At 44.8% G+C, this 27673-nt stretch overlaps 1 protein-coding gene across 7 annotated transcripts; it reads right to left on the bottom strand.

Annotated features, from left to right (window-relative positions):
* Window positions 1–106: 106 nt before the first annotated feature.
* Window positions 107–27588, bottom strand: LOC121533947 (capping protein, Arp2/3 and myosin-I linker protein 3). 7 transcript variants are annotated; one of them, XM_041840330.1, is made up of 40 exons: window positions 27413–27588; window positions 23461–23555; window positions 20199–20249; window positions 18435–18494; window positions 17962–18083; window positions 17740–17834; window positions 16368–16438; window positions 16170–16243; window positions 15916–15991; window positions 15726–15814; window positions 15511–15605; window positions 15314–15400; window positions 14592–14701; window positions 14375–14452; window positions 14133–14209; window positions 13508–13612; window positions 13232–13301; window positions 12841–12922; window positions 12617–12713; window positions 12395–12449; window positions 11703–11875; window positions 11547–11615; window positions 10970–11063; window positions 10614–10712; window positions 10355–10474; window positions 10075–10188; window positions 9769–9944; window positions 9492–9579; window positions 9115–9234; window positions 8913–8979; window positions 8191–8378; window positions 5400–5479; window positions 4394–4567; window positions 3104–3284; window positions 2077–2644; window positions 1877–1977; window positions 1621–1744; window positions 1463–1534; window positions 1170–1277; window positions 107–877 (listed from the first exon to the last, which is right to left on the bottom strand). In XM_041840330.1, the coding sequence occupies exons 1-40, from the start codon at window positions 27468–27470 to the stop codon at window positions 837–839; spliced, it is 4404 nt and encodes a 1467-aa protein (XP_041696264.1). In that variant the 5' UTR covers window positions 27471–27588; the 3' UTR covers window positions 107–836. The 7 variants fall into 7 exon arrangements, 6 of the variants coding, with proteins under 6 accessions (XP_041696264.1, XP_041696261.1, XP_041696263.1 ...); XM_041840327.1 differs by having other exon boundaries at window positions 9082–9234; XM_041840329.1 differs by having other exon boundaries at window positions 17713–17834.
* Between the last annotated feature and the right edge of the window lie 85 nt (window positions 27589–27673).

Genomic DNA, 27673 nt, shown 5'->3' on the forward strand with positions numbered 1-27673 from the left:
GGTATTACTGTGGTTAAGGCATAATGAATGCAGCTTGGAAGGAAATCATTTACCTGTTTATTATCCTATTACGAACCAAACCATAAAAAAGATGACATTCTCAATGTGTCTTCCAGTACAGCATTTTATTCATTCATACAGTATACTCATACATCATTTTGCAATTGAATTTTTCTATAAAATATATTACCTTTCAGTCCATGACAGCAGAACTAGATAGAAATAAAAGTTTCATTTAATAATAAGCAACAACTCATTTTCAAGTTTCAACCACGGCAATCAACATTCACAGCAGTCAAAATGCATAACATTCTAATAAAGACAAATTCCTTTCTTTAGTCCAGCTTAGTTTATATGAATAATACAAAATAAAGTGTAACTCTGAATAATAATAATAACAATGTTCCAATGTTTGGCCCCTTGGCATTGTAGCATGACAGTGTTTTAGCAATTCTTTAAGTGCAGACAACAATGAATTTGATGTTCAAAAGTAGAAACTACCATTTGAATAGCTGCAAAACAGTTCAGCAGGTTTCTATTGAGATGACAGGAAAACAGACAGTGAAGGCAAGGTACAGACAGAGACTGACTAGTGATAAGCTGTGTGTGTTCCAATAATAATGCAGTAGGTAAGTGATGCTTGGCGATGTCCTTATCATTTTGCACTCTCAGCCATTTATCTTCCCCTCCCCCTCTCTCTCTATCTGTGTCCCCTCTCTCTATAGAGTCTAGACTTTCCCTCCCATCTTTCTCCTCTTCACATTGGACAAAATGCTGCCCAGTTGTCATGACAACCCTCTGGCTGGTCGGTCTGAAGCAGCTGAATTCCATCGCCATCACAACAGCTCGCTGTTACCAGACACTGAGTTGACACTGTCTGGAAGAGCACAGAACGAGAGACATTCCTGATTACTGATTAATCTCATAAAACACGATTTAAATCAGATAATTACCAACAATGAAGTCATGTTTAAATTCTATTCCGACCAAAGGGGTGATTGAAAACGTTGCTTAGTTTGTTTCAGTCTAAACACATACACACACACACAAATATAGCTGTATCCAAATAAATATAGCTGTTTTTATGCATTATGCATGAGAGGAAACACATGCTCACATTCACACACACATGAAGAGAGAGAGAGAGAGAGATAGAGAAAGACAGATACCAGGATAGTCCAAGGATTTGTTTCTGTTCTGGGGTAGTCTAGGTTTTTTCACAGGGGGTTTGCGATTTGGGGGCTTCTCAAGATTATTAGGGCTATCCCTGTCAGTGCCTGGGGTAAATGAAGACAGGAAATACAAGATAACTGTCAGACAGGGTGTGATCATGAGACACATTAATACACACACACACACACACACACACACACACATGGACTAATACAAGCATATTTACTAACTATTGGACAATGGACAGAGACTGACAGACAGACAGAAGCATACAGACAGACAGATGTACCTGTGTCACAAGACATAGCCTTTCTGTTCCTCTGGGGTTTCACTGGGGCTTGAGGCCTCACTGCTTCCTCACCTGCACACCATAGACCACCGTCAATCATACACTGTCATACTCTTTGACTGCAATGACAAAATAATATTGGCTTAATTTGTTAATACCTTGGCTGACAGCCCTGTCAGCCAATCCCAACACTGGCTTTCTGAATGCAGATGGTGCAGGAGGCTGGATCGGCCTTTCATTGGCATACTCGTTTGGAGAAGACACATAGGATGACGTCTTTGGCTGCAAATAAATTGGGCACAAAAATCCATAAAATTATCAATTAATATCTAAACATAACCACACACATATCCACCAGTATACTAAATAATTCACATAAACAAGACAGCCAGAAGCATATGAAAAGACAGACACCTTTTCAGGAATAGGAGGAGGCTGTCCCTCTGCATCTCTATCTCTCTCTTTCCTTTCCATTCTTCCACCATCCCTCTCTCCACCTGCTTCCTCCTCGGCCCCTGAAGATAAAGATGGAGTAATAATATCACTCTGCGATATTATAAATAATGAAACAGATACATTAAATCAACACGGTATGTAAGAGAAGGGTGCAGTACCAGAGCTCTCCTGTAGATGTCTCTGTCTCAGTTTGGACAGGTTGGGTTTGCTGCTCTTGGGAGGAGGGTCTGGTTTAGATGCACTCGTAGAAACCCGTCCAGGGGGAAACCCTTCTCCACCCTTCCACCCTTCCACCTGTCCTACAGCAGTGTCTGAGCGCAGATGTCTGTCCGTCTGTGTGTCAGAGTAATTCTGTCTGTCCATGGTTGCCTCCATGTTTTTCTGGGAGTCAGTCTCACTTTTAGGTGATGGAGTCCTGTCTGATAGGTAAGGGGGCAGAGGTCTCTGAGCTAGATGTTGTCCCTGGGCTTGTCTGTCAGTCTGTCTCCCTGACTGCCAGCTGTCTATCCACTGTCTGTCTATCTGTATGTCTGTCAGTCGACCCTCTGCCCACGTTCTGTCTGTCTGTTTTCTGCTCACCGTCCACTGTCTATCTCGATCAAACTGTCTGTCGATCTGTCTCTGTGTGTGTCTGTCAACTATCCATTGTCTGTCCGCCTGTCTGTCCTCTGTCCACTGTCTGTCTGTATCTGCAGGTTGCTCGTGCTCTGTCTCTAGCTCTGATGGCTGTAAAAAACACATAGGAAAGATAAGAGATATTATAATCATGAATTCATCAACCAGTACTAGGCAACAGGATATAAGATAAACAGAGTAGCAGCAGCTTATGTGAGTGGGTCTGCTGGTGTGTAGAGTCAGTATAAATGTGTATATTATGTGTGTGAGCAAATGATGGAGTGAGTGTTTGTGTGTGTGTTGGATTGACATTGTGTATGAGTGTGTAGGGCCCCATGATTGTGCATAGATACAGTGCAAAATATTAAATAAAAGGTCAATAAAGATACAAGGTTAACTCAGTCTGTGTAGCTATTTTGTTAGCTATTTATCAGTCATATTGCTTGGGGATAGAAGCTGTTCAAGAGCCTGTTGGTGTCAGACTTGATGCACCGGTACTTCTTGCCGTGTGGCAGCAGAGAAAACAGGGGGAGTGTTAATGTACCACAAGTGATACAGCATATACTGTACCTGGCTGGGTGAGTAGAAGGGGTGTCTGCTGCCTGGTGGTATGCTCTGCACTGGCTGCAGGCTCTGGCCCACTGGCTCCTCCCCCCTCTGGTCCTCCACCTCACCCCCCTCACCAGGAGAGCCTGCCCTGGCAGCAGAGTGAGGGGGCTGCAGCAGCGTGTAGACATTCTCAGTGGCTGTCCTGAGAGAGAGAAGAGGACAGTCAGAGAAACAATGACAGAGTCAACCAAGAATTTGCTCTGTGGCCCCTGGATTGTATTTGATTTGGTGTGGACAACAAATGGGCCTGTTTTTCTAACCCAGCAGGCTATGTTATAGTAATGTTATAATATTGGGATAGAACATATAAGACTTGCATTATTTTGACATCTTTATTCATTTACTGCATCACCACAACCATTCTGTTGCATCTCATAATCTGAGTGACAGAAGGGCAACAGCTGTCATCTATGTACACACACTGGTGTCATCTGCTGCCCATACGGAAAAACCACATGAATTTCACATGTGATCTTATGTGAAGTTAATGTGATAACACGAAACTTGGTATTTTGTTAGGATCCCCATTAGCTGTTGCGAAAGCCGCAGCTACTCTTCCTGGGGTCCACACAGAACATGAAATATGACATAATACAGAACATTAACAGACAAAAAAATCTCAAGGACAGAACTACATCAACTTAAAAATGACACACAGCCTACATATCAATACATACACTCAAAATATCTAGGTCAAATAGGGGAGAGGCATTGTGCCGTGAGATGTTGCTTTATCAGTTTTTTGAAACCAGGTTTGGGGTTCATTTGAGCAATATGAGATGGAAGGGAGTTCCATGCAATAATGGCTCTATATAATACTGTACGCTTTCTTGAATTTGTTCTGGACCTGGGGACTATGAAAATACCCCTGGTGGCATGTCTTGTGGGGTAAGTGTGTGTGTCAGAGCTGTGTGTAAGTTGACATGTTAAATCATGTGGTGTTTCTGTAAGGGTGTGCTCTCCGGCAGCATGGCCATTCCTCATGTCAACACAGAGCTGCATCCCAGCACTCAATTAGACTAATAGCACACAGGGCCCACAGAGCATGCACTTAATGCTCATCACTCTAACAGAGGGACAGAGAGAGAAAGAGAGAGTGAATGAGAGAGATACATTCATAAAGTAGTGGGTGGTATGTTATAAAGTGACAGTGTAGACTATGCCACCCTGATATATATCATAATGTGCAGATTGCAGCTGCATATATCATACTACATGGGAGAGTGTGTATGATACTGAGGATTCACAAACCCTGTCGGTGCCGTGGCGACAGTGCAACACTCTTCCCCACACCCGTCTCTGCCAGACTCTGGCCCCTGATTGGAGAGCGTTGAGTTGCGGTTCCTACGGAAACCAAAGATGGCCAGCATATTGCGTCTCTTCTTTCGCCTGAGAGAGTGGGCTTTATGGAGAGAGGACAACTGACTGATGGAGAGGGCAGAGAGAGATGAGGGGAGCAAAACAGGAAAAAGAGAAAAAGCAGATGTTATGAGAAACTGACCATAGCTATGCTGTAAAAATACAGTATGTCTATATTACATATTTCTGTTCAGTTTGTCCCTAGTCAGCACCTGCACTTTTTCTTATTGTCTCTGTCATCAGACCCCCATACACTCCTAGAAAAAAGGTGCTATCTAGAATCTAAAAGGGTTCTTCAGCTGTCCCCATAGGAGAAACATTTGAGGAAGCCTTTTTGGTTCCAGGTAGAAACCTTTTGGGTTCCAGGTAGAAACCTTTTGGGTTCCAGGTAGAAAAGGGTTATCCTATGGGGACAGCCGAAGAAGACTGTATGTTTCTCTGGGCTGCTGCCTCTGAAACTTAATAACACTTCCCAGCAGCAAGGGGCGTTGCTAGGATACCACTCCTGGCACACAATGCTTTTCCAGAGTGCATTAATTTAGAAATATGTTTAACAGTAAATGTAATAATACTAAAAGCATCTACTTAACAAGATGATCTGCTGTGTGGGTATACTTTAGCATGGACCAGCATTACTCTGCCAGTCTGTGACAGGTGGAGACGATACTCTCTAAAACTATTACTAAAGGCAGAGCTCACCTAAAGTCCTTATTCTGAAAGTAGTCTATGGACTGATGGAAAGTAGGGCCTATGCTAAATGACTTAGGCTGTAGTTTCTTTGGGTGATTCATGTAATTTAGATCATGCATATGGTGTGCTATTCACTCTTATTGCCTTTTGGTCATTAGAGAGAGAGAAGGGTAGAGAGAGAGAGAGGTGTGTAGGAGGGGGGGTCTACCTATCAGGGAGGACTCTCTTGGTGTAGAAATCTGGGAGTCCATGATCAAGAGGGGTGACAGCTCCATTTTCATTGCAATGCTGGGGACAGAGAAAAACACCCATATTTCAGATTGACCATACAGATAGATGTAGGATCTTAATTTGACCAGTTTCTCACAGCAGAAAAATTATCTTGCAGCAACATGAAATGTGAATTATTATGTGCATTATAATTAACTGACATTTTTGTAGGGGTTGATACATTTTTTGTAAGGGAAAATCAAGTCTGAAATTTCAAAGTGGAAATTACAAACTTCAGAAGCCTTTTTAAACTTCAAATACACTACAAGTTTTACATTTCCTGCATTGAAGGAAAATTCTCCTGCACATGGTGATCAAATTAAGATCCTACATCTGTCCTAGTCTGATACATCCACGATTTCATATGGAGAAATAAAGAGTGATTTCCCACTAACACTGTAAGCACTTTTTTGGGGGGGCGGGGGTGGGTAAGTTTCATTTTTAAAATGTTCTGTTATTAATAATACAAATGGATTATACTACGTAGCTTTGGAGAGATGACTTAACCCAATTGGAGTAATTCACTTAGTATAGACAACCCTGGACCCAATCATCCTGAAAATAGAGCAGCATGCTGCCACTGTCGGGAGGCCCCAGTATTTGGGAATATGCGATGGGAATTAAACATTTTTGTATTATCATTATGTTAATCATATTAATAATTGCCCTTATGGAATAGAATATGTGCATGGGCACACGCACATACGCACAGCACAGTGTTACAAACCTGTATCAATATTCATATCTGGTTTATTTAATAAGCAAATTAATATAGCCACAAGTTATAAATTGTGCTTGTATCATAAGGGAATATTATCTTCTTAGTTGTCATTATCTATGCTAATAACATCTGTATCCTGTGTTATTAATATGGAAGTATCTCTATGTTACTCTATGAGTTTTTAAAGTTCACATATCTTTAACTATGTGTTGCCATATCAGTATCTCCTTAAATGTATAATTTATTAGCTAATAAATCTACGTCTTTACTCTTCTGCAGTCAAATGAGAAATCTACGTGAATCTATAAATTATTATAGATCCTGTATTTCCATATTCACAGTCAAGCATTACAAACAGTCTGAGCAGTTCAGTAGTAACTTTATACACTGCTCAAAAAAATAAAGGGAACACTAAAATAACACATCCTAGATCTGAATGAATGAAATAATCTTATTAAATACTTTTTTCTTTACATAGTTGAATGTGCTGACAACAAAATCACACAAAAATTATCAATGGAAATCAAATTTATCAACCCATGGAGGTCTGGATTTGGAGTCACACTCAAAGTGGAAAACCACACTACAGGCTGATCCAACTTTGATGTAATGTCCTTAAAACAAGTCAAAATGAGGCTCAGTAGTGTGTGTGGCCTCCACGTGCCTGTATGACCTCCCTACAACGCCTGGGCATGCTCCTGATGAGGTGGCAGATGGTCTCCTGAGGGATCTCCTCCAGACCTGGACTAAAGCATCCGCCAACTCCTGGACAGTCTGTGGTGCAACGTGGCGTTGGTGGATGGAGCGAGACATGATGTCCCAGATGTGCTCAATTGGTTTCAGGTCTGGGGAACGGGCGGGCCAGTCCATAGCATTAATGCCTTCCTCTTGCAGGAACTGCTGACACACTCCAGCCACATGAGGTCTAGCATTGTCTTGCATTAGGAGGAACCCAGGGCCAACCGCACCAGCATATGGTCTCACAAGGGGGTCTGAGGATCTCATCTCGGTACCTAATGGCAGTCAGGCTACCTCTGGCGAGCACATGGAGGGCTGTGCGGCCCCCAAAGAAATGCCACCCCACACCATGACTGACCCACCGCCAAACCGGTCATGCTGGAGGATGTTGCAGGCAGCAGAAGCGTTCTCCACGGGCGTCTCCAGACTCTGTCACGTCTGTCACATGTGCTCAGTGTGAACCTGCTTTCATCTGTGAAGAGCACAGGGCGCCAGTGGCGAATTTGCCAATCTTGGTGTTCTCTGGCAAATGCCAAACGTCCTGCATGGTGTTGGGCTGTAAGCACAACCCCCACCTGTGGACGTCGGGCCCTCATACCACCCCTCATGGAGTCTGTTTCTGACCGTTTGAGCAGACACATGCACATTTGTGGCCTGCTGGAGGTCATTTTGCAGGGCTCTGGCAGTGCTCCTCCTGCTCCTCCTTGCACAAAGGCGGAGGTAGCAGTCCTGCTGCTGGGTTGTTGCCCTCCTACGGCCTCCTCCACGTCTCCTGATGTACTGGCCTGTCTCCTGGTAGCGCCTCCATGCTCTGGACACTACGCTGACAGACACAGCAAACCTTCTTGCCACAGCTCGCATTGATGTGCCATCCTGGATGAGCTGCACTACCTGAGCCACTTGTGTGGGTTGTAGACTCCGTCTCATGCTACCACTAGAGTGAAAGCACCGGCAGCATTCAAAAGTGACCAAAACATCAGCCAGGAAGCATAGGAACTGAGAAGTGGTCTGTGGTCACCACCTGCAGAACCACTCCTTTATTGGGGGGTGTCTTGCTAATTGCCTATAATTTCCACCTGTTGTCTATTCCATTTGCACAACAGCATGTGACATTTATTGTCAATCAGTGTTGCTTCCTAAGTGGACAGTTTGATTTCACAGAAGTGTGATTGACTTGGAGTTACATTGTGTTGTTTAAGTGTTCCCTTATTTTTTTTTTAGCAGTGTATATTCCATATGGGGTGAGATGCTGAGATCAGCTTCCTCTTACTGTGTCAGAGGGGGCGTGTCCTGCTCGGTGCCTCCGTGGGGGCCTCGGCCTAACCCGTGTCACATGATGGAGAGGTGCACCCTGGGTAGGGAGCGCAGACAGCCCCTCCCAGGATGCAGAGCACGAGAGGGCCGAGAAAGAAGAGAAAGAAGAGGACGGTGGGGAGGAGCTGGAGTCATCACACAGGCCTGAAAGAGAGAGAGAAAAAAGATGGAAAGATGACGAGATCAAAGATAAATGGAGAAGGAAGTGGAGAGGGGATAGAAGTTCCCATAGGAGTCATGTGGCGCTGTCATCTGTGCTTCAAAGACATACTGTTTAAAAACTACAACAATTAGCAACTTCACTCAAACATGTTGATGCAGGAATGGGCTTCGGCTGGCATGAACACCAGCGATTAATGGCTTTCTCAGAGGGAGAGGAAAGGAGAGAGAGAGAGGGAGAAAGGAGAGAGAGGGAGAAAGGAGAGAGAGGGAGAAAGGAGAGAGAGGGAGAAAGGAGAGAGAGGGAGAGAGGGAGAGAGGGAGAGGAAAGGAGAGAGAGGGAGAAGAAATGAGAGAGAGGGAGAGGAAAGGAGAGAGATGGAGAGAGGGAGAGGAAAGGAGAGAGAGGAAAACAGACACAGCAGGACACAGTCACTAATGACCTCTAAAAGAGAGCAGGGAGGAAGAGAGAGAGAGGGATAAAGAGATAGAGAGATAGTGGGACGGAGGCAAACTCACTAAGCCTGGTAGAGACGGGTCGTATACGTCTAGTTCTAGAGCTACGCTTCTTAATGGCAAGTGTGTCCTAGAGAGGGCAGAGAAAGATGTAAAAGCACAAACACACACATCCCAAACAAACAATCACAAAACACATATGCTCACTCACTCACACATACCATACACACACCCTAGGCAGACGATCCCAACACACAATGCTCACTATACTGGTGCCCATCTCATCGTCTGTGATGTCCAGAGAGTCTCTGTGTCTGTGTGACCTCAGACCTGTTCCTCCGTCACATGTCACCTCCCAGCGCTTCACCTGGGACACCTGACGTGTCTGGGACAGGGAGCAGACATTACACATGAATAAATGTATTATGAAGGTTGATATGAATAATACTGCAACACTCATAAAGGTGTTCTGACAGGTTTCATAAGGGTGTTATGAAGGTTTCTATGAATGATACTACAAAAGTGTAATGGTGTTATGAATGCCTGTACACCCCTTCAAGTAAAGCTTTACCAATAATTATAAGCTAAAGGTGACAGGCCCATATAGATAGACAGACACAGACAAATGTAGCATGTCTATACCAGGGTCTTGTGGGTGGCGTAGAGCTCCTGCAAGATCTGATCTACAATGGAGTTGGTGAGATAGGAGACCACTGAGAGCTTCACCTCCCTGAGAGAGGGGGAGAGAGACAAAGAGAGTGGGGAGGAAAGGGAGAGGGAGGGCCGGGCAGAGAGGAGGGGGAAGAGAGTATGATAGAATGACTTCACAGATACCCACACTGATTCAATTGAAAAAATAAGGCTGCATTGCTTATCTTCCTCCCTCAGCTCTCCCTCCCTCCCTCCCTCCCTCCCTCACTCCAGCACTCGGTGAATGTCCTGTTCTGCTCTCTCCATCAAGGCTGTGCGGATGGTGGAGAGAGGGATGGAGACGCGCTCCGAGACAGACGAGAGCGGAGGACTCAATCTCTCCGCTGCAGAGGAGGACAGCGGGCACAGCTCACGACAGAGAGACACCATGGAGTCAACAATCACCTGTCAATCAATCAAACAACCAATTAAACAAATCAAACAAATAAACAACTATGTATTTGATTCAGAAATGGTGAAGGAGTAAGTAAACAGATTATGTTGAATAAGTGATGTACAGTATTGAGGAGTATACCTGTAGTTCCTTGTCAGCTGCTTTGGCCAGTTCTCCTGCCAGTGAGTCCAGTCTCTGTCTGACTGGCCCGTCTACTGACAGTACATGAGCTAGCTCACAGAGAGAGGGGTACAGCTGAGAGAGCGAGAGAGAGAGAGAGAGAGCGAGAGAGATACACACAGAGAGAGAGGGACGGTTGGGGGGGTCATATGAATACACAAAGACATATAATGAACACTTTAAAACTCACCTAAACTCCAGATGTTAGAGAAATTATTCAGGCATGTACACACACACTCACCGCACGGGAGTTCCTGGCCTCCTTCAGCACTTGTTTAGCAGCTTGAATATCCTCCATCTCCCCTACTCCACGAAGCACACACACCTGCTGTAGCACCCGCACAGTCAGACGCTCCATCACCTGGGAAACAGAGAACAGACAAGCAGGAGGAACTTCATTAAAAGACATACAGGTTTACAATACACACATATTGCTCTAGTGATGTCTCAACTCACTGTCTCTCAATCACACACGACTAATATACATATGCTGTATCTACCTGTTCAGCAGTGCTGGTGACCAGGCCCTGGTGCAGCCGTAGAGCCTGTCTCTGAGAGAAGCGCTGAGTCTGGTTGTTCCGCAGCAGAGCACGCTGGATCTGATGACCACAGATAAAAACCATTCACTCACACTGGCAATACCTACTGGCAATACCGTCATGTGTGGTAATGTCAATGATGCAGTGTAATTTGAAATGGAAAGAGCAGGAAAGGGTTGGTGATGGTAGATGCCAAGCAGAGAAAAGAAGCAGGGGAGGAAAGGACAAGGCAGATGAGATTAGAGGATGGTTAACAGAGGAATGGAGGGAGGAATTGAGATGGGTGCAGATGGACTCAGGTAGCGTCAGGAGCCCACCTTGGTCAGTGCCTGCTCTGTCCTCTCGGGGGTACTACGGTACGCCTGGCTGATGTCACTGAGGGGGAGGGGCATGTACTGCAAGGTGAAGTTACTGAGAGAGAACACACCGGCAGAGTTAAAAGAAAGAGAAGGGGTTTGAGTTAGGAAGGAGACAGAGAAAGGAAGGAAATAGAAAAAGAGAGCTGCAGAAAACGGAGGTAGAGACCTAAGGCTTAATACCCCCAGTGGACAGAACTTCCAAAATCCCCCCCGCATGATGCTGGACTATGGCACTGTGATAGGATGAGTAATGCTTTGATTATTGCAGCCTGATTAAGGGGAAGTCTAAGTTCTCTGGCTGACCCTCACAAGTATGTGTTTAGTCCTGTGTGTGTACAGTAAGCTAGGTTTGGTTCCTGTGTACCTGAGTTGATATATTAGCCAGCTAATTCTGAAAATGTAAATTAGACAGAACATCAGGCATCCCCATGTCTCTTGGATCCTATTTATATAAAATGTCTTGCTTAGAAGTCTGTGTGTATGTGTGTGTGTGTGTGTGTGTTTGTGTGTGTGTTTGAGGCACAAACAGTCTCACTGTTCAAGGGCTCGAGCCACATCCAGGAATCCTGTAGCTGAGGTGTTGTTACGATCCCATGTCACACTCCTGTCAGGACAGGGGAGAACCAGCGTCAAACACAACCATACCTGACAATACCTTCTATCTCTTTCCCTCCCTGTCTCTGTCTCTTGCCTGAGTGTGGTGTTGATCTGCAGGGCTTTGCTCAGCATCTTGGCTCCAATGTCCTCCAGGCTGTTCCCACTCAGGTCCACCTTACGCAGACAGGTGTTGCTGCCCAGAGCGTTTACCAGCACTGTGCCCCGAGAACGCAGCCGCGAGTCAGCCAGGGAGAGGGACTGGAGGGCCTGGGGAGGGACAGGGAAGAGGGGAGAGAAAGGGTGAGGATGGAGGGTGACGGGAGAGGGCAAAACAGAAGGGAAGGTAGGGTGAGGGGTAAGGGTGGAGAGCAGGGGAGAGGTAAAGTAGAAGAAGAGGGTAGGACAGAAACATAAAGGAGAAGGAGATGACAGTGAAGAGAGACGGTTAAATAATGCTGGGAACAGGTGGCAGCAGTGCTGAGGAGGAACTGAGGAACTCAGCATTTGTAATAGAGTGATGTGTCATAGTTTTGTACACAAAGGGAATAATTCAGAGGGCACAATATGTTACAGCCCACAGTAACAGTGCCATGGAGTGATATACTCTAAGGGAAACACTATACTGTAGAAAATAAAGAGTATGTATGAGAGAGTACCATGTAAAATACAGTCTGTGTGCCTGGAGAATATCAGTATTTGACCATGAGTTTCAGTACAATCAGTGAATATTCAATTGAGTGATATATTGTGTGAATGATGTGTGAATTGTGACGCATTCTCACTCACACACTCCTCCTCCTGTATGAGTTGGACCAGCTTGTGTAGGATTTCATCCAGCACCCTGTACATGGATCCATGAGGAGAGAGGGAGTTCAGGCTACACTCAGCAGGAGCTCTGGCACTAGTCATTTCCTGCTGCTATCGTAATCATCCCAGTCTGCCTGAGGAAAATCAAGCTCTGATGCAAACTGATGCACACACACACAGTGTGTCTCTGTAGTACTGTACCTGCTCTTGATGTTGAAGTTCTTGCCCAGATACAGGTGCTTTAGGGAGGTGTGTCTGGAGAGAGCTGGTAGAACTGAGAGAAGGTCTGCATCCAGCCCTGTAAACACAACTACATCAAACACAGACAACCCCCTCACACAAAACTAGCTTGAGTGGTGCAGGCTGCCACAGAGGTGCAGAGTGCCAGCGTGTGCCACAGTGGTGCAGTCTGTCATTCTGCTCACCGTTGTCTGAGATGTCCAGCGTGGCGATGGAGGAGAGCCTGGGGAACAGCTCCTGGATCACAGAAGCTCCTGCAGATTTCAGCTGAGACAGACAGACAGACAGACAGGCAGACAGGCAGACAGGCAGACAGGCAGACAGGCAGACAGGCAGACAGGCAGGCAGACAGGCAGACAGACAGACAGACAGAGAGAGAGAACATGTGTGAGAGGAGGAGGACCTTCAAAGCACAATAAGAGGAGACCTTGAGAAAACATAGTTTCCATCTATAGCTACTGCACAGTAAGTCCTTATTGGAAACATAAGCAATGAATGCCAGAGAGATCGATATGGTAAATTATATAAAGGCTAGCAGGAATTGAATGTTCTGTGTGCAGAGTGACAGACTTGTACCTCACAGCCACTGATGTCCAGGTGTAGGTCATTAATGTGAGGGTTTGTGGTCAGACCGATGAAGAGAGACCTAAAGAAAGTTAAACATAAGGGGAAAGTGTATTTACTTACAACAAAGACCTTTTCGCTATTTTCTCTTTCTGGAAATTCACACCCTTTAACGTAGTGTCAATTGCCATGGTGACCAATGCGTGTTGTGCGGACAGCCTGGCCCCAGTCACTCCAGTGAGCTGCAGGTGTGAAAGAGAGAGAGCAGGGGAGAATAAGGGAACTGACCTCAGGGCCTCAGGCGGCAGCTTCATCGAGGCCAGGCTGACATGAGTGAGACTGAAAGCCGAGCTGAAGAACTGACGGAACAACGGCAGGGTCTCCTTCACTTTCCTGGGAGAGGAGAGAGGTCAGAGTGAGATTAACGAGAGAGGAGAGGAGGTAGAGATAGAGAGTGGGAGGGAAAAGCGATAGAAGGCGAGTGGTTATTTGTTGATAGTCAGGATAAATAAGAGACTGGTATGAAGTGGAGAGAGTATTCAGATTGAATGAGAAAGAGAGAAAATGGAGTTGGCCAAAGAGGAGGGTGCAAGTGGGGTCAGATGATAAATAGCTCTGCTTCCTATTCATGAGTCTTATCTATGCAGACAGCTCTAGGAGTTTAAAACGACAGACACAACCACAGAGAGGAACACAATGTTCCAGTGATTCCCACAAAGCTTATTTTTTATTTCACATTTAAGGGAACGACAGAGATAAGACAGATAGAGTGAAAAGAAAAAGAGAGCGAAAGATCAAGCCTGAGGATGTTTGAAGTAAAAAAAAATCAGCGTTCTATCTTCACGCCGAGCCTCAAAGCGTTTTTCTGCCACATCACACCAAAGAAATAGTTAATCTCAAGGATGTGACTAACCTGTGGGAGAAGGAATTTTTGGAGAGATTCAAGTAGGAGAGATCGGCACAACACCCCCTCAGCAGATCCCCAAATAGCTACGTGAGAGGCGAGAGTTGTGTTGTGCAGTTTTAGTGGGAGAGAGAGAAAGATAGGGGTTGGGGATTATAGAGGACGAAAAAGAAACACAGAAAGAAAGAAACTCTTGAAATGCTTAATTCTATAAGCGTGCAATCAAATTCTCAGAAACGCTAGATTCTCACAGAGTCAACAGAACAGTCAGTGCCAGACAGGTCCAAATGGACCAGACAATTAGGCTGGGACAGGAAATGGTACAGATTCTAAAGAGAGAGAGAGAAAATATGGTTATGTTAAACTGAGAAACTGATGCATAAGGCATCTGCAGTGCATTTATTATACTGTTGATTTGTTTACAGAGTATGAGTGTATGTCTGTGTGTGTGTGTGTGTGTTTTCTGACCGAGGCATCCTCCCCAGACAGGACCCCAGGGTTCTTGCTCAGGTCCAGGTGCAGCAGAGAGTTAGAATACTCATCACTGGAGCACAGCGCCTGAGACAGAGACACCACACCTAAGACACACAGAGAGACGGAGGGGGAAGCCATGAGAGATGCATCTAGCTAGCTAATGCAAATTGACACAGTTATCCCCAAAGATAAAAAAAAAAAAAACAGTTTCAGAATATTTTTAGTTATGTGATTCTCATCCGCACCTGTGTGAAGTATAATTCAATATTCAATATTCAGTATTCCAATTCTAAATATTTAAAAAGTGGTGGAGTAACACAGAGCATTCCCCCTGAAGGATGGTTACCGTGGGGACACATCATGAATTTTGAAGCTGTTGTATAGTACACAAAACATTACGTTAACACACAGAGATGTTGGTGGGGGAATTGCAGGAGGTACAGAGGTTTATATCACCTCAGTTAGAAATCTAGCATGCATGCATGGTTTAGTGGCATGTTCAATCAGCTATTGCTGCTTCATAAAACCCAAATACAGATGGAGGTTTTCATTAACTGATTCTCCAGCTGACTGTCCCTGCCTGCTGAATTACTGCCTTGTATTAATGTCAGGGGACACTGAGCTGTAGAGGAGGATGCTTCTGCAACATGGATGAGGACAGCGGGGTCGGGCCTTCTCTCCGGGTGGGGCTGGTAGAGAGGTGAAGCAGTCCAAACCTTTGGAGTTGAGGGAGGTCTTGGAGAGGTTGAGGAGACGCAGTCCTTTGCTGAGGCGACACACCTGCTGGATGAGGTTAGCCACACCTACACCAGAGGAGAGAGAGAGAGTGAGGAGAGATGTCACTAAAACAGACATAGTGAGTAAGTCAAACTAGTGTGGAAGTCAAACAGGAACTTAGGCATCTGCTTGGTACCTTGGTTGTCCAGTGTGTTGTGGGCCAGATTCAGAGAGTGGATGACAGAAGCAGGATTCTCTGAGAGCGCAACTGACAGCTTCTGCGGAAAGTCACTGCAACATACACAGTACACACATTTGGACATATGTAGAAACAATGACACACACAAACACTCTTATTTCTTATTCTTTAAAAAAGTATGGGAGAGATGTGTGAAGCAAGGGAAAACTTACGATTTGAGACCAGCATTCTCCAGAGTGATCTCTTCCAGACTGGAGGACTTACTGAGCGTGTGCAGAACCTGCTCAGTGACCTCTGACCCCTGACATGAGAAATGATCTAATTTCATTACACGCATAATAACTTCTGAATAATATCAATTACCATTGAAACACAAGGAGAGACCGACAGAAGGATACTTACTATGCGTAGGTCCTTACAGTATAGTTTGGTGAACCAGGTGTTGTATGCCATTGAGGCCACAATAACTGCCAAGTCCCTGTCATAAACACACAACAATTACTGTTTTGAAAGAGGTACATTTCATAATACCCTTAATATAAATTTAGCAACTGGATTTATTAAGGCTGTAGCAGCATCAATTTGATAGTGTCCTGGCCTTCCTTCCTTCCTTCCTTCCTTCCCCCCTCCCTCCCTCCCCCCCCCCTTTCTCTCACCTGCTCTCCAGGTGGCTGAAGTCCACTAGATTAAACTCCCTGTTGTCTTGGGAGTGATAGATAGTGTCCACATCCTAGGAACAAGATTACCCATGAGTCCACTTGCTATAGTATATGACCCCCTCAATTGAAAGTACAGTGTTGTATATAACTCTCCAGTGCACTCACACACAACCGGCCCACTCCCATAGCGCTTACCCACTGCACTTCCTCCTTGCAGCTGATTCCATTATAGTCACACAGGGCAGCGTAGGTCTCTGAAAACCCTCCTGAGACAGACAGAGAGGAAGAAAAATAGCGGATGGTGAGAGGAGAGAGAGAGAGAGAGAGAGAGAGAGAGAGGAGGGTTTTAAAGAGCAGGTGGTTATTTCAGAGAGAGAAAGAGGGAAAGAAAGAACAAGCAGTGCAATTCCTCTACAATGTCTGTGTAAATAGAGAGTTGAGAACCTGGCTATCTTAAGATGAATGCACTAACTGTAAGTTGCTCTGGATAAGAGTGTCTGCTAAATGACTAAAATGTCAAATCTAAATGTAATATACACTGTATGTAGTGCAGTGGGTTTCTCTATCCATTTGTCTCAATCAAATTACTCAACAATATCCTTTGACTGTCTATCATCTTCGAGAATCTGTCTCATATGCACAGGGCCATGAACAGACCTTTCAAGGGGCATGTGCTCATAATTCATATCTCGAAATGTATAACATACCAAATGTCTCTGTAGCAAAAATGTTAACATTTTTGAGCCTAGGCCTATTTATTTCTGCAACAACACACTCAGTCATCATCACACATAAGCAAGCTAGTTACAGTGCCTTATGATTGACATCGGGAAAAGAGGGTGGTCAGCTGATCGTTGATGATTGATTTAAATCTGCTAGTTAGATTGTGATAAATCTTCAATGCCCGAATCAAATAATAACTTCATAATATAATATTCATAATCTTCTAACTCATGATATATGGCTAACTGGCTAGTGGCTTGTGTGGATATTTTAGTATATGGTGGTTAGCTAGAGTCTAGACTACCTGCGTTGCTGCTGCCCTGACATGTGCCACTCCCGACTGAAGAAGTGATGGAGTTCAGTCGGAGGGTTGTTGATGCAGCCGCTCCTCTCTCTGTCTTTCTGCAGCGCTTATCAGCCAACCAGACCCAATATTGATGATGATGTAGGCTGAATCAAGTGTTATCAAGTGTTAATCAAATGTTATGCTACTGTGGCAGTAGATAGCTAAACACACATTTGACCGGTGACCGTATCTCTCAAGCCATGCATGTTTGGATACCAGGCGCGCACAATCTCCGTACAGGGAAGACTGGGAAACAGGCACAACCGGGCGCGAGGAAATGACTTCCGAACAACAATGACAAAATATATTTATATATATTTTTTTTAAAGCGGGGAAATTATACCACCACCCAAAAGGGCAATTTGGAGACTGGAAAGGCAAAGGGGCATGTGCTCTGCACAGGTAGAGCCCTATCTGTGCACGTGCCTGCTTATGCTGTGTGTCTGTCTGACTGTGTGTGTGTCTGTATACCTGCCTTCCTGCCTGTGCGTCTCTTACCACAGGCCCTCTGGGTTTCCACAGACGTCTCTGAGCTGGGGGAGTACTTCTTGCTTCCCTCAGAAAGGTCACTGTCTGAATGACAGATGGAGGGACTGAGAGAGAGAGAGAGAGGGGGGACAAAGGAGGTTTAAGTTAGAAGGGACATAAAAGCTTATCATTTGTCTGGGTTTCAACACTGTCTGGTAAAGGAGTCTGTGCTGTCTGAAAATGGACACTTACGCAAACACAGAGTTGTTAAATATTCTGGACAGGGCAAAGTTAACGTGGCTGACCACATGATTGAGGTGGTCACGTGACTGAAGCCTCAAGGAATAAGTGGACTTGTCCGTGTCTATGACGACCTGCACAGAAACAGCATAGTTTCAATGACTGTAGAGTGATACAGGCACCACAGTGATTTTGATGGCATAATGCTGAGGTTTGAAATGGATAACTAACAGTTACCTGCAGGAAATATCTATGTGATTACTGTAGCTCTACTTACAGGAATGAAGATCCTCATATCTCCATATTGCAGATAATGAGATTAACTGATTTCAATGATTACTCAGATGTTGAGATGATGTTGCAAATGCAATCACTCCAAAAATAATCTGTTTAGAAAACAAATCAGTTGTAGTGAAGAGGCCACAGGGACAATGCACTAACATGGCCATTCAAAACTTCAGTTCACCTGGCATTATGTTACTCACCTTAGGCTCTGGGTGACTGTTCATGGCTCGGATCTCCAAGAAGTTAAATGTCAGCTCTATCTGCAATGAACAACACATTTTGCACCTATTTGTTAACATGCTGATAATTATGTGCATGGTAAATGGTACAGTGGGGGGAAAAAGTATTTAGTCAGCCACCAATTGTGCAAGTTCTCCCACTTAAAAAGATGAGAGAGGCCTGTAATTTTCATCATAGGTACACGTCAACTATGACAGACAAATTGAGGAAAAAAAATCCAGAAAATCACATTGTAGGATTTTTAATGAATTTATTTGCAAATTATGGTGGAAAATAAGTATTTGGTCACCTACAAACAAGCAAGATTTCTGGCTCTCACAGACCTGTAACTTCTTCTTTAAGAGGCTCCTCTGTCCTCCACTCGTTACCTGTATTAATGGCACCTGTTTGAACTTGTTATCAGTATAAAAGACACCTGTCCACAACCTCAAACAGTCACACTCCAAACTCCACTATGGCCAAGACCAAAGAGCTGTCAAAGGACACCAGAAACAAAATTGTAGACCTGCACCAGGCTGGGAAGACTGAATCTGCAATAGGTAAGCAGCTTGGTTTGAAGAAATCAACTGTGGGAGCAATTATTAGGAAATGGAAGACATACAAGACCACTGATAATCTCCCTCGATCTGGGGCTCCACGCAAGATCTCACCCTGTGGGGTCAAAATGATCACAAGAACGGTGAGCAAAAATCCCAGAACCACACGGGGGGACCTAGTGAATGACCTGCAGAGAGCTGGGACCAAAGTAACAAAGCCTACCATCAGTAACACACTACGCCGCCAGGGACTCAAATCCTGCAATGCCAGACGTGTCCCCCTGCTTAAGCCAGTACATGTCCAGGCCCGTCTGAGGTTTGCTAGAGTGCATTTGGATGTTCCAGAAGAGGATTGGGAGAATGTCATATGGTCAGATGAAACCAAAATAGAACTTTTTGGTAAAAAACTCAACTAAGTCGTGTTTGGAGGACAAAGAATGCTGAGTTGCATCCAAAGAACACCATACCTACTGTGAAGCATGGGGGTGGAAACATCATGTTTGGGGCTGTTTTTCTGCAAAGGGACCAGGACGACTGATCCGTGTAAAGGAAAGAATGAATGGGGCCATGTATTGTGAGATTTTGAGTGAAAACCTCCTTCCATCAGCAAGGGCATTGAAGATGAAACGTGGCTGGGTCTTTCAGCATGACAATGATCCCAAACACACCGCCCGGGCAACGAAGGAGTGACTTCGTAAGAAGCATTTCAAGGTCCTGGAGTGGCCTAGCCAGTCTCCAGATCTCAACCCCATAGAAAATCTTTGGAGGGAGTTGAAAGTCCATGTTGCCCAGCGACAGCCCCAAAACATCACTGCTCTAGAGGAGATCTGCATGGAGGAATGGGCCAAAATACCAGCAACAGTGTGTGAAAACCTTGTGAAGACTTACAGAAAACGTTTGACCTGTGTCATTGCCAACAAAGGGTATATAACAAAGTATTGAGAAACGTTTGTTATTGACCAAATACTTATTTTCCACCATAATTTGCAAATCAATTCATTAAAAATCCTACAATGTGATATTATGGAAAAAATTATCTCATTTTGTCTGTCATAGTTGACATGTACATATGATGAAAATTACAGGCCTCTCTCATCTTTTTAAGTGGGAGAACTTGCACAATTGGTGGCTGACTAAGTACTTTTTTCCCCCACTGTAAATACTGTACATAGAGATCATGACGGCTACCTTTGTTGGAACCTTGGCAGCCAAGAGATAGAGTCTCCATGTTGTGAGAACCTGAGACAGCCAGAGAAACAGGAAAAAATCCATCCTGAGCAAAAGTTCACTGCACACTCAAGACTCGCTAAGGGCATCAGATTCTCTGATGGGTTGCCACGGTAATGCAGAGAGTGAAATGTGGAGTCCTCTCTGTATTAATCTATTGATCTGGGTAGGAATCTTTTTTCCACAGCATCATGCTACGATGGGCTGAGCAGTACACTGGGGATGATTGCATTCTCAGGGTGTGAATTAAGATGTTCTATAGAAATGATTACAACAACAATAGTTACATAGGGAAGTCATTAAAAGAAACCACACAGATGCACTGCACATACACACACACCCACACGCAGACGTACTGTAAATGTACGCTCACACATGCAATCACCTTGAGCTACAAACACAATCTCTATGCCCTGTTCTCATGCTCCTTCTGTCCATATTTTGAGGGAGAATGAAGAATCTTTAGTAAATATTGTTCAAGCACAGTGTAACATTTTCATCAGATGAACAAACATATTTTTCAGATGCTCGCTCTCTCCCTCCCTCTCTCTGACTCTCGTCCTTTGCTCCTTTGCTCCTTCCTCTCGGATGCCCCCTTTAAACAGCACTCTGAGGAGCAGCTAAGGAGGGATGGAGGAACATTTCTCTCCTCTGCATTTCTCTCTCTGGCTATCGCTCTCATTTGTTCTCTCCCTAGTAACACTAGTACACAGTATGCCCTCCTAATGAAATGCAGTAATTAAATTACGGCTCCCCCTCTCTGTTGCATTTCGAGAGAGAGGTGCTTGACTCTACCCATCAGAGCCAAACACTTGCCGGCAGCCACAACACCCACACACAACAACATCAAACCCCCCACAACGAGGGGTGTGTCTGAACTTAGAGAGAGAGAGAAAAGAGAGAGAGAGAGAGAAAAGAGAGAGAATGAGAGAATAAAGAGAGAGAGAGTCTCCTGTATTTCCACCACTTCACTTCAAAGATACTGTGTCTGAAGGAGTTGATTAAAACGTGCGGATAGTATCACATTAACGTAATGAGTTGGGGAGGGGTATCCTGGGTAGGGGGTGGAGACTGTGTGTGCGTACTGTACCATATGAGTATATACAAGTCAATCATGCTGATGGTTCAGGAGGGTGGGGAGACAGTCCCCCCAGGAGAGAAGGGTAGGGAAACAGTCCCCCCAGGAGAGAAGGGTAGGGAGACAGTCCCCCCAGGAGAGAAGGGTGGGGAAACAGTCCCCCCAGGAGAGAAGGGTAGGTAGACAGTCCCCCCAGGAGAGAAGGGTAGGGAAACAGTCCCCCCAGGAGAGAAGGGTAGGGAGACAGTCCCCCCAGGAGAGAAGGGTGGAGAGACAGTCCCCCCAGGAGAGAAGGGTGGAGAAACAGTCCCCCCAGGAGAGAAGGGTGGGGAAACAGTCCCCCCAGGAGAGAAGGGTGGGGAGACAGTCCCCCCAGGAGAGAAGGGTGGAGAGACAGTCCCCCCAGGAGAGAAGGGTGGGGAGACAGTCCCCCCAGGAGAGAAGGGTGGGGAAACAGTCCCCCCAGGAGAGAAGGGTGGAGAGACAGTCCCCCCAGGAGAGTCCTAATCAAAGTCTTCCAGATCAAAGGGACATACCACACTCATCATGGTCATTGTGGCATATAATTATGCATGTGTCTGTTTTTGGAGCAGAGAAGCCTGTCTTTTCATATTAGATTGATAAGGGAGTGAGGCAACTGTTATACACGAACAAGATACTTCCAGTACCTGGTTAAATAATTCACAAGCAAGGGAACCAAAGCCTCATTTACAGTACATTGACCACGACATGAAATAAAAACAATGGCCCTAGCCCCAGCCTGAACTTGAACCCGCCTTATAGCAAACAAGCCTAATAGCAAACAAGCCTTTCACCCTTCCCGTTCCCCAAGCCGTTACCTTGACCCCTTAAATCCTAACCCTCATCCTAAGCCCCACAGAGACTACAATTACAGACCGTTCAGAGTAAAAAAAGGAACAGTTTAGCAGAGAGAGATTGGACAGAGAGGATTGAAGAGATAACATAGTACCAACAGATAGACAGACATATCAAAGTTCCTGAATATCAAAGGGTGCACATGCAAAACTCTTCAAACTTGCCCCATAATGAATCATTAATCACTCATCAAAGGAACGACTCCCTGCCAAAGCCTGCCCAGCTGGGGGTGTGAGCCCATTGCCTCATCAGGGAGTTGAGGGGAGGGGTGGTGGTAGTTTTTGGGCAGCACAAAAACATGAAAACATTTCAATGCAGTTTTATGTGGAGTTGTTACACTCTTATAAAAAAGTGTTCCATAGGAGAACCCCTTTTGGTTCCAGGTAGAACCATTTTGGGTTCCACGTAAAACCCTCTGTGGAAAGGATTCTACATGGAACCCAAAAGTGTTCTACCTGGAACCCAAAAGTGTTCTACCTGGAACCAAACTTTTTTTTTCAAAGGATTCTCCAATGGGGACAGCCGCAGAACCCTTTTAGGTTCTAGATAGCACCTTTCTTTCTAAGAGTGTTGAGCAGCTTCAGTTATTTGGTCGGTCTGTTTCTTATACTTTTCCCTATTTGCTGTAGGTTGTGATCTATACTAAAAGAGCTCACTGGCCCAGATTTAGTCCTGTGAGCTGGCAGGGCTGCAGCTCCTCAAATGGAGATTTCACATCTTTGCCCCATATTCTCTGATGAAAGCACCCAGTATCAAAGGGAGTGGTCCGCCCGCACCCGGCATTGCCTCCACTGCCATGGTCTCAGAGAGACAGAGCCTCAAACAGATCCCTCCCCAAGCTGCTGCTATTACAGACCTCTCTGTCCTACATTGTCCCAATATAGAGCCCAGGCACAGCCAGGGATGGGGAAGCAGCAGCCTATCAACTTAATATATTCATGGAAAGTGGCCAGTCTGGCCATAGCTTGCGCTCAGTGTATAATTGACCATAGTGATTAATTGCACATCAATACTGCCTATGTTGCATCATGTCTCTCATAGACCACCCATCAGGTTTCCATCCAATGTGTTATGGAGTATCCATCCACTGCATCAGACTTGTTTTTTGGCGTAGTGAGGGGTGGAATAGTACTGTGTATGGATGGCCTGGAGAGCTCCTCTATATCAATAGCTCAACAATGATCTTTGGGAATACCACCCACTCAGTCAGCACATCAATATAGCAATTACTGTTTTCACCAGTGTAAGTTATTTAGAGACACTACTCACCAGTATCCTATCCTCTGATTTGCCATTTTTGGTTTCAAGCTTAATGCCACGTATAAACTTGATTGAGGACTTGTCTATAATCTTCCTGATACTCTCTGTAAATAGAAAAACATCCAAGGTCAGATACACACAGCAAACATTTCACTCACACAATCACACAAATCAACCAAGTATACAGTACATCAAAACACTGAGAGAGACAAGCTTGACCTTTGAGTGGACAGCGCTTTCGCCAACCAACTGAAGGCGGACCAACCGTGTCATTTAAAACTGACATACTGGCATTTCATAAACAGGGAAATAATCTGAGGCTGCACAGAAACACACTCACTGTCTATTTTGTAGAATATGACCCTGCTTCTGGAATCTAAAACTATGGTACTGATTGAGAAAACCCTTGAGTCTCCAAAACGATTGTATTTTTCATTAAAAAGTGAAAGACAGCATTATTTTCCATGGCAGGCGCATAGAAATTGCCCCGTAAAATGAGGATAAGTGAGGAGGACAGAATGAAGCCATAAAATAGAGAGCATTTTAATAGAATATGGAAACCAGAGCTGAAATACAGTACTTGGTGAGAGTGGATGAAGACAAAACGCTTCCTGTTTTTTCTGTTTCTTGTTGTATTTTTTCCATTATCACCTGTTAATTGCCTTGTATTATGCATACTAAAAGCGCTTTGTAATTTCATTATTGTTAATCTAATCACGCGAATAAACCAACAAACACATCTTGTTATTATTCATTGTGTGTTTCATCGGCGAAAACCTGCAATCTCATTCATTCTGTTATTAATGAGATTTAAAATACAATGCCAGACAATTTATTCCCACACAAACGCCAACCTTATGTGAACAATATGATACTACCAACAACCACATGGCTCCTCTCTGCTTCAGTGTGTCACATACAGTGTGGAGAACAAGTATTTGATACACTGCCGATTTTGCAGGTTTTCCTACTTACAATGCATGTAGAGGTCTGTAATTTTTATCATATGTACACTTCAACTGAGAGAGACGGAATCTAAAACAAAAATCCAGAAAATCACATTGTATGATTTTTAAGTAAATAATTTGCATTTTATTGCATGACATAAGTATTTGATACATCAGAAAAGCAGAACTTAATATTTGGTACAGAAACCTTTGTTTGCAATTACAGAGATCATACGTTTCCTGTAGGTCTTGACCAGGTTTGCACACACTGCAGCAGGGATTTTGGCCCACTCCTCCATACAGACCATCTCCAGATCCTTCAGGTTTCGGGGCTGTCGCTGGGCAATACGGACTTTCAGCTCCCTCCAAAGATTTTCTATTGGGTTCCAGGTCTGGAGACTGGCTAGGCCACCCAGGACCTTGAGATGCTTCTTACGGAGCCACTCCTTAGTTGCCCTGGCTGTGTGTTTCGGGTCGTTGTCATGCTGGAAGACCCAGCCACGACCCATCTTCAATGCTCTTACTGAGGGAATGAGGTTGTTGACCAAGATCTCGCAATACATGGCCCCATCCATCCTCCCCTCAATACGGTGCAGTCGTCCTGTCCCCTTTGCAGAAAAGCATCCCCAAAGAATGATGTTTCCACCTCCATGCTTCACGGTTGGGATGGTGTTCTTGGGGTTGTACTCATCCTTCTTCTTCCTCCAAACACGGCGAGTGGAGTTTAGACCAAAAGCTCTATTTTGTCTCATCAGACCACATGACCTTCTCCCATTCCTCCTCTGGATCATCCAGATGGTCATTGGCAAACTTCAGACGGGCCTGGACATGCGCTGGCTTGAGCAGGGGGACCTTGCGTGCACTGCAGGATTTTAATCCATGACGGCATAGTGTGTTACTAATGGTTTTCTTTGAGACTGTGGTCCCAGCTCTCTTCATGTCATTGACCAGGTCCTGCCGTGTAGTTCTGGGCTGATCCCTCACCTTCCTCATGATCATTGATGCCCCACGAGGTGAGATCTTGCATGGAGCCCCAGACCAAGGGTGATTGACCGTCATCTTGAACTTCTTCCATTTTCTAATAATTGCGCCAACAGTTGTTGCCTTCTCACCAAGCTGTAGCCCATCCCAGCCTTGTGCAGGTCTACAATTGTATCCCTGATGTCCTTACACAGCTCTCTGGTCTTGGCCATTGTGGAGAGGTTGGAGTCTGTTTGATTGAGTGTGTGGACAGGTGTCTTTTATACAGGTAACGAGTTCAAACAGGTGCAGTTAATACAGGTAATGAGTGGAGAACAGGAGGGCTTCTTAAAGAAAAACTAACAGGTCTGTGAGAGCCGGAATTCTTACTGGTTGGTAGGTGATCAAATACTTATGTCATGCAATAAAATGCAACTTAATTACTTAAAAATCATACAATGTGATTTTCTGGATTTTTTTTGTTTTAGATTCCGTCTCTCACAGTTGAAGTGTACATATGATAAAAATTACAGACCTCTACATGCTTTGTAAGTAGGAAAACCTGCAAAATTGGCAGTGTATCAAATACTTGTTCTCCCCACTGTATAATCCCAGTCAGAGGTGTGACCCCCCACCCCCCAGACTCCTGCAGATAATTTGGCTGGGCCTGAGGACATCCCTTCACCGACCGACAGGCACCATCAGAGAGACCGGGGCGAGGCCAGAGAGGAGGACAGGAGGAGAGAGTGACATGGTGAAAGGTATTAGATTATGGATAACAAACCAAGGCCCTGAATGTACTGTACTTCACCTGTGACTAATGCATTGTCAAATGAAAGAATGCTGCTGATTCTGATTGTTCTGACAAGATAGTAAGAGTCATGTTCTCATGATTAAGACAATGATCTGAACATCATGATGACTGTTTAAACAGAGGTGGTCTTTTGGCTCCATACAGATGATGAGCTTGTGCTGGCCAGGGCAGATGGCCACCTGGGGTCTGATGCTCTATAGCTGTCTATCTCTCTGAGGCAGATGGGGGTGGCTGGCTGGCAGGTGAGTGGATTGAGAGGCAGGGATTCCACTGGAATAATTATCACAGTGGTTAACAGAGCCATTAGGAGTAATTAACTCAGCAGAGACTCCCTACAAATGTGAGCATGTGAGTGAGAGTGTGATTGAGTCCTGATGGTGTAAATTTGTGAGACGTAAGCTGGTGTCAGCTCAATGGCAGCCTTGTCGTCTGTATAGAACTGTGTTTCCCAACCCTGGTCCTCCAGTACCCCCAACAGTACACAGTTCCTTGTAGCCCTTGATAAACACACCTCATTCAACTCATTGAGGGCTTGATTAGTTGACAAATTGAATCAGGTGTGCTTGTCCATGGTTAAAATAAAAACCCTCGAGGACCAGGGTTGGGATACACTGGTATAAAATAATACTCTGAAAGACCAGTGTAGGATAATGTCCATGTCTGTCTCGTTCAATAAAGGAAAGCAAAGAATACATACATTGTTGGCAAGAAAAAGGATGCTGCTCCCCCTCTATCTTTCACACACACACAAGTACGCATGCTCTCTCTCTCTCAAACACACACTGCAGACAAAAAAGAGCAAGCTTACTGCCAACATGCTGAGAGGGTAACAATTCCTATTCTTACAACCTGGCATGAATTTCTGAATGCAGATCACATTATGAGTGAGTAAACCCATGCGTGATGCACATGCGATGATTTTCACAACGCCCCTTTTCCTATGGCCTAGGGCTGGGGATTTTATCTTAAATCCTGTGCAAGCAGAACGTCTTTGCTTTACACAACTTTCTAGCTTCATGATCAAATAATGCAATGCACGTGTTGCTTAAAAGACAAATAAAAAATGACACAAAGCTTGGTGGCAGATATGAAAGAGGTCTTGCTCATAAACCTCAAAAGCCTCTGTTCAGTCGCAGACCACCAGATACAACGAAATGGGGAAAAGCCAGAATCGGTGCATCATACAGATAATAATGATCGACATAATGGCGATAGGAATAATGTTGATATTTTTTCCTACCTGTAATATCCCTGCTCACACTGACGAAACAAGAGGCAGTTATCTCTTTAGAAGCCATGTCTCTTCCTCTATCACCGCCCCTTTCTCTTTCTCAATAGTGGACGGAATGGATTGCTTGTCTCGCAAGCGTTCCACCAGAGCATCCGACTGCTCCACCAGAACATACCACCGCTGCTACCAACACGCTCTGTGAGAAATAGTATAATGTGAGAGTGCGCGCGGCGGTGGAAGAAGGGAAGGTGAAGCGAGATCATTGAAATA

The sequence above is a fragment of the Coregonus clupeaformis genome, chromosome 20, assembly GCF_020615455.1.
Source record: "Coregonus clupeaformis isolate EN_2021a chromosome 20, ASM2061545v1, whole genome shotgun sequence".
NCBI classification, from domain to species: domain Eukaryota; kingdom Metazoa; phylum Chordata; class Actinopteri; order Salmoniformes; family Salmonidae; genus Coregonus; species Coregonus clupeaformis.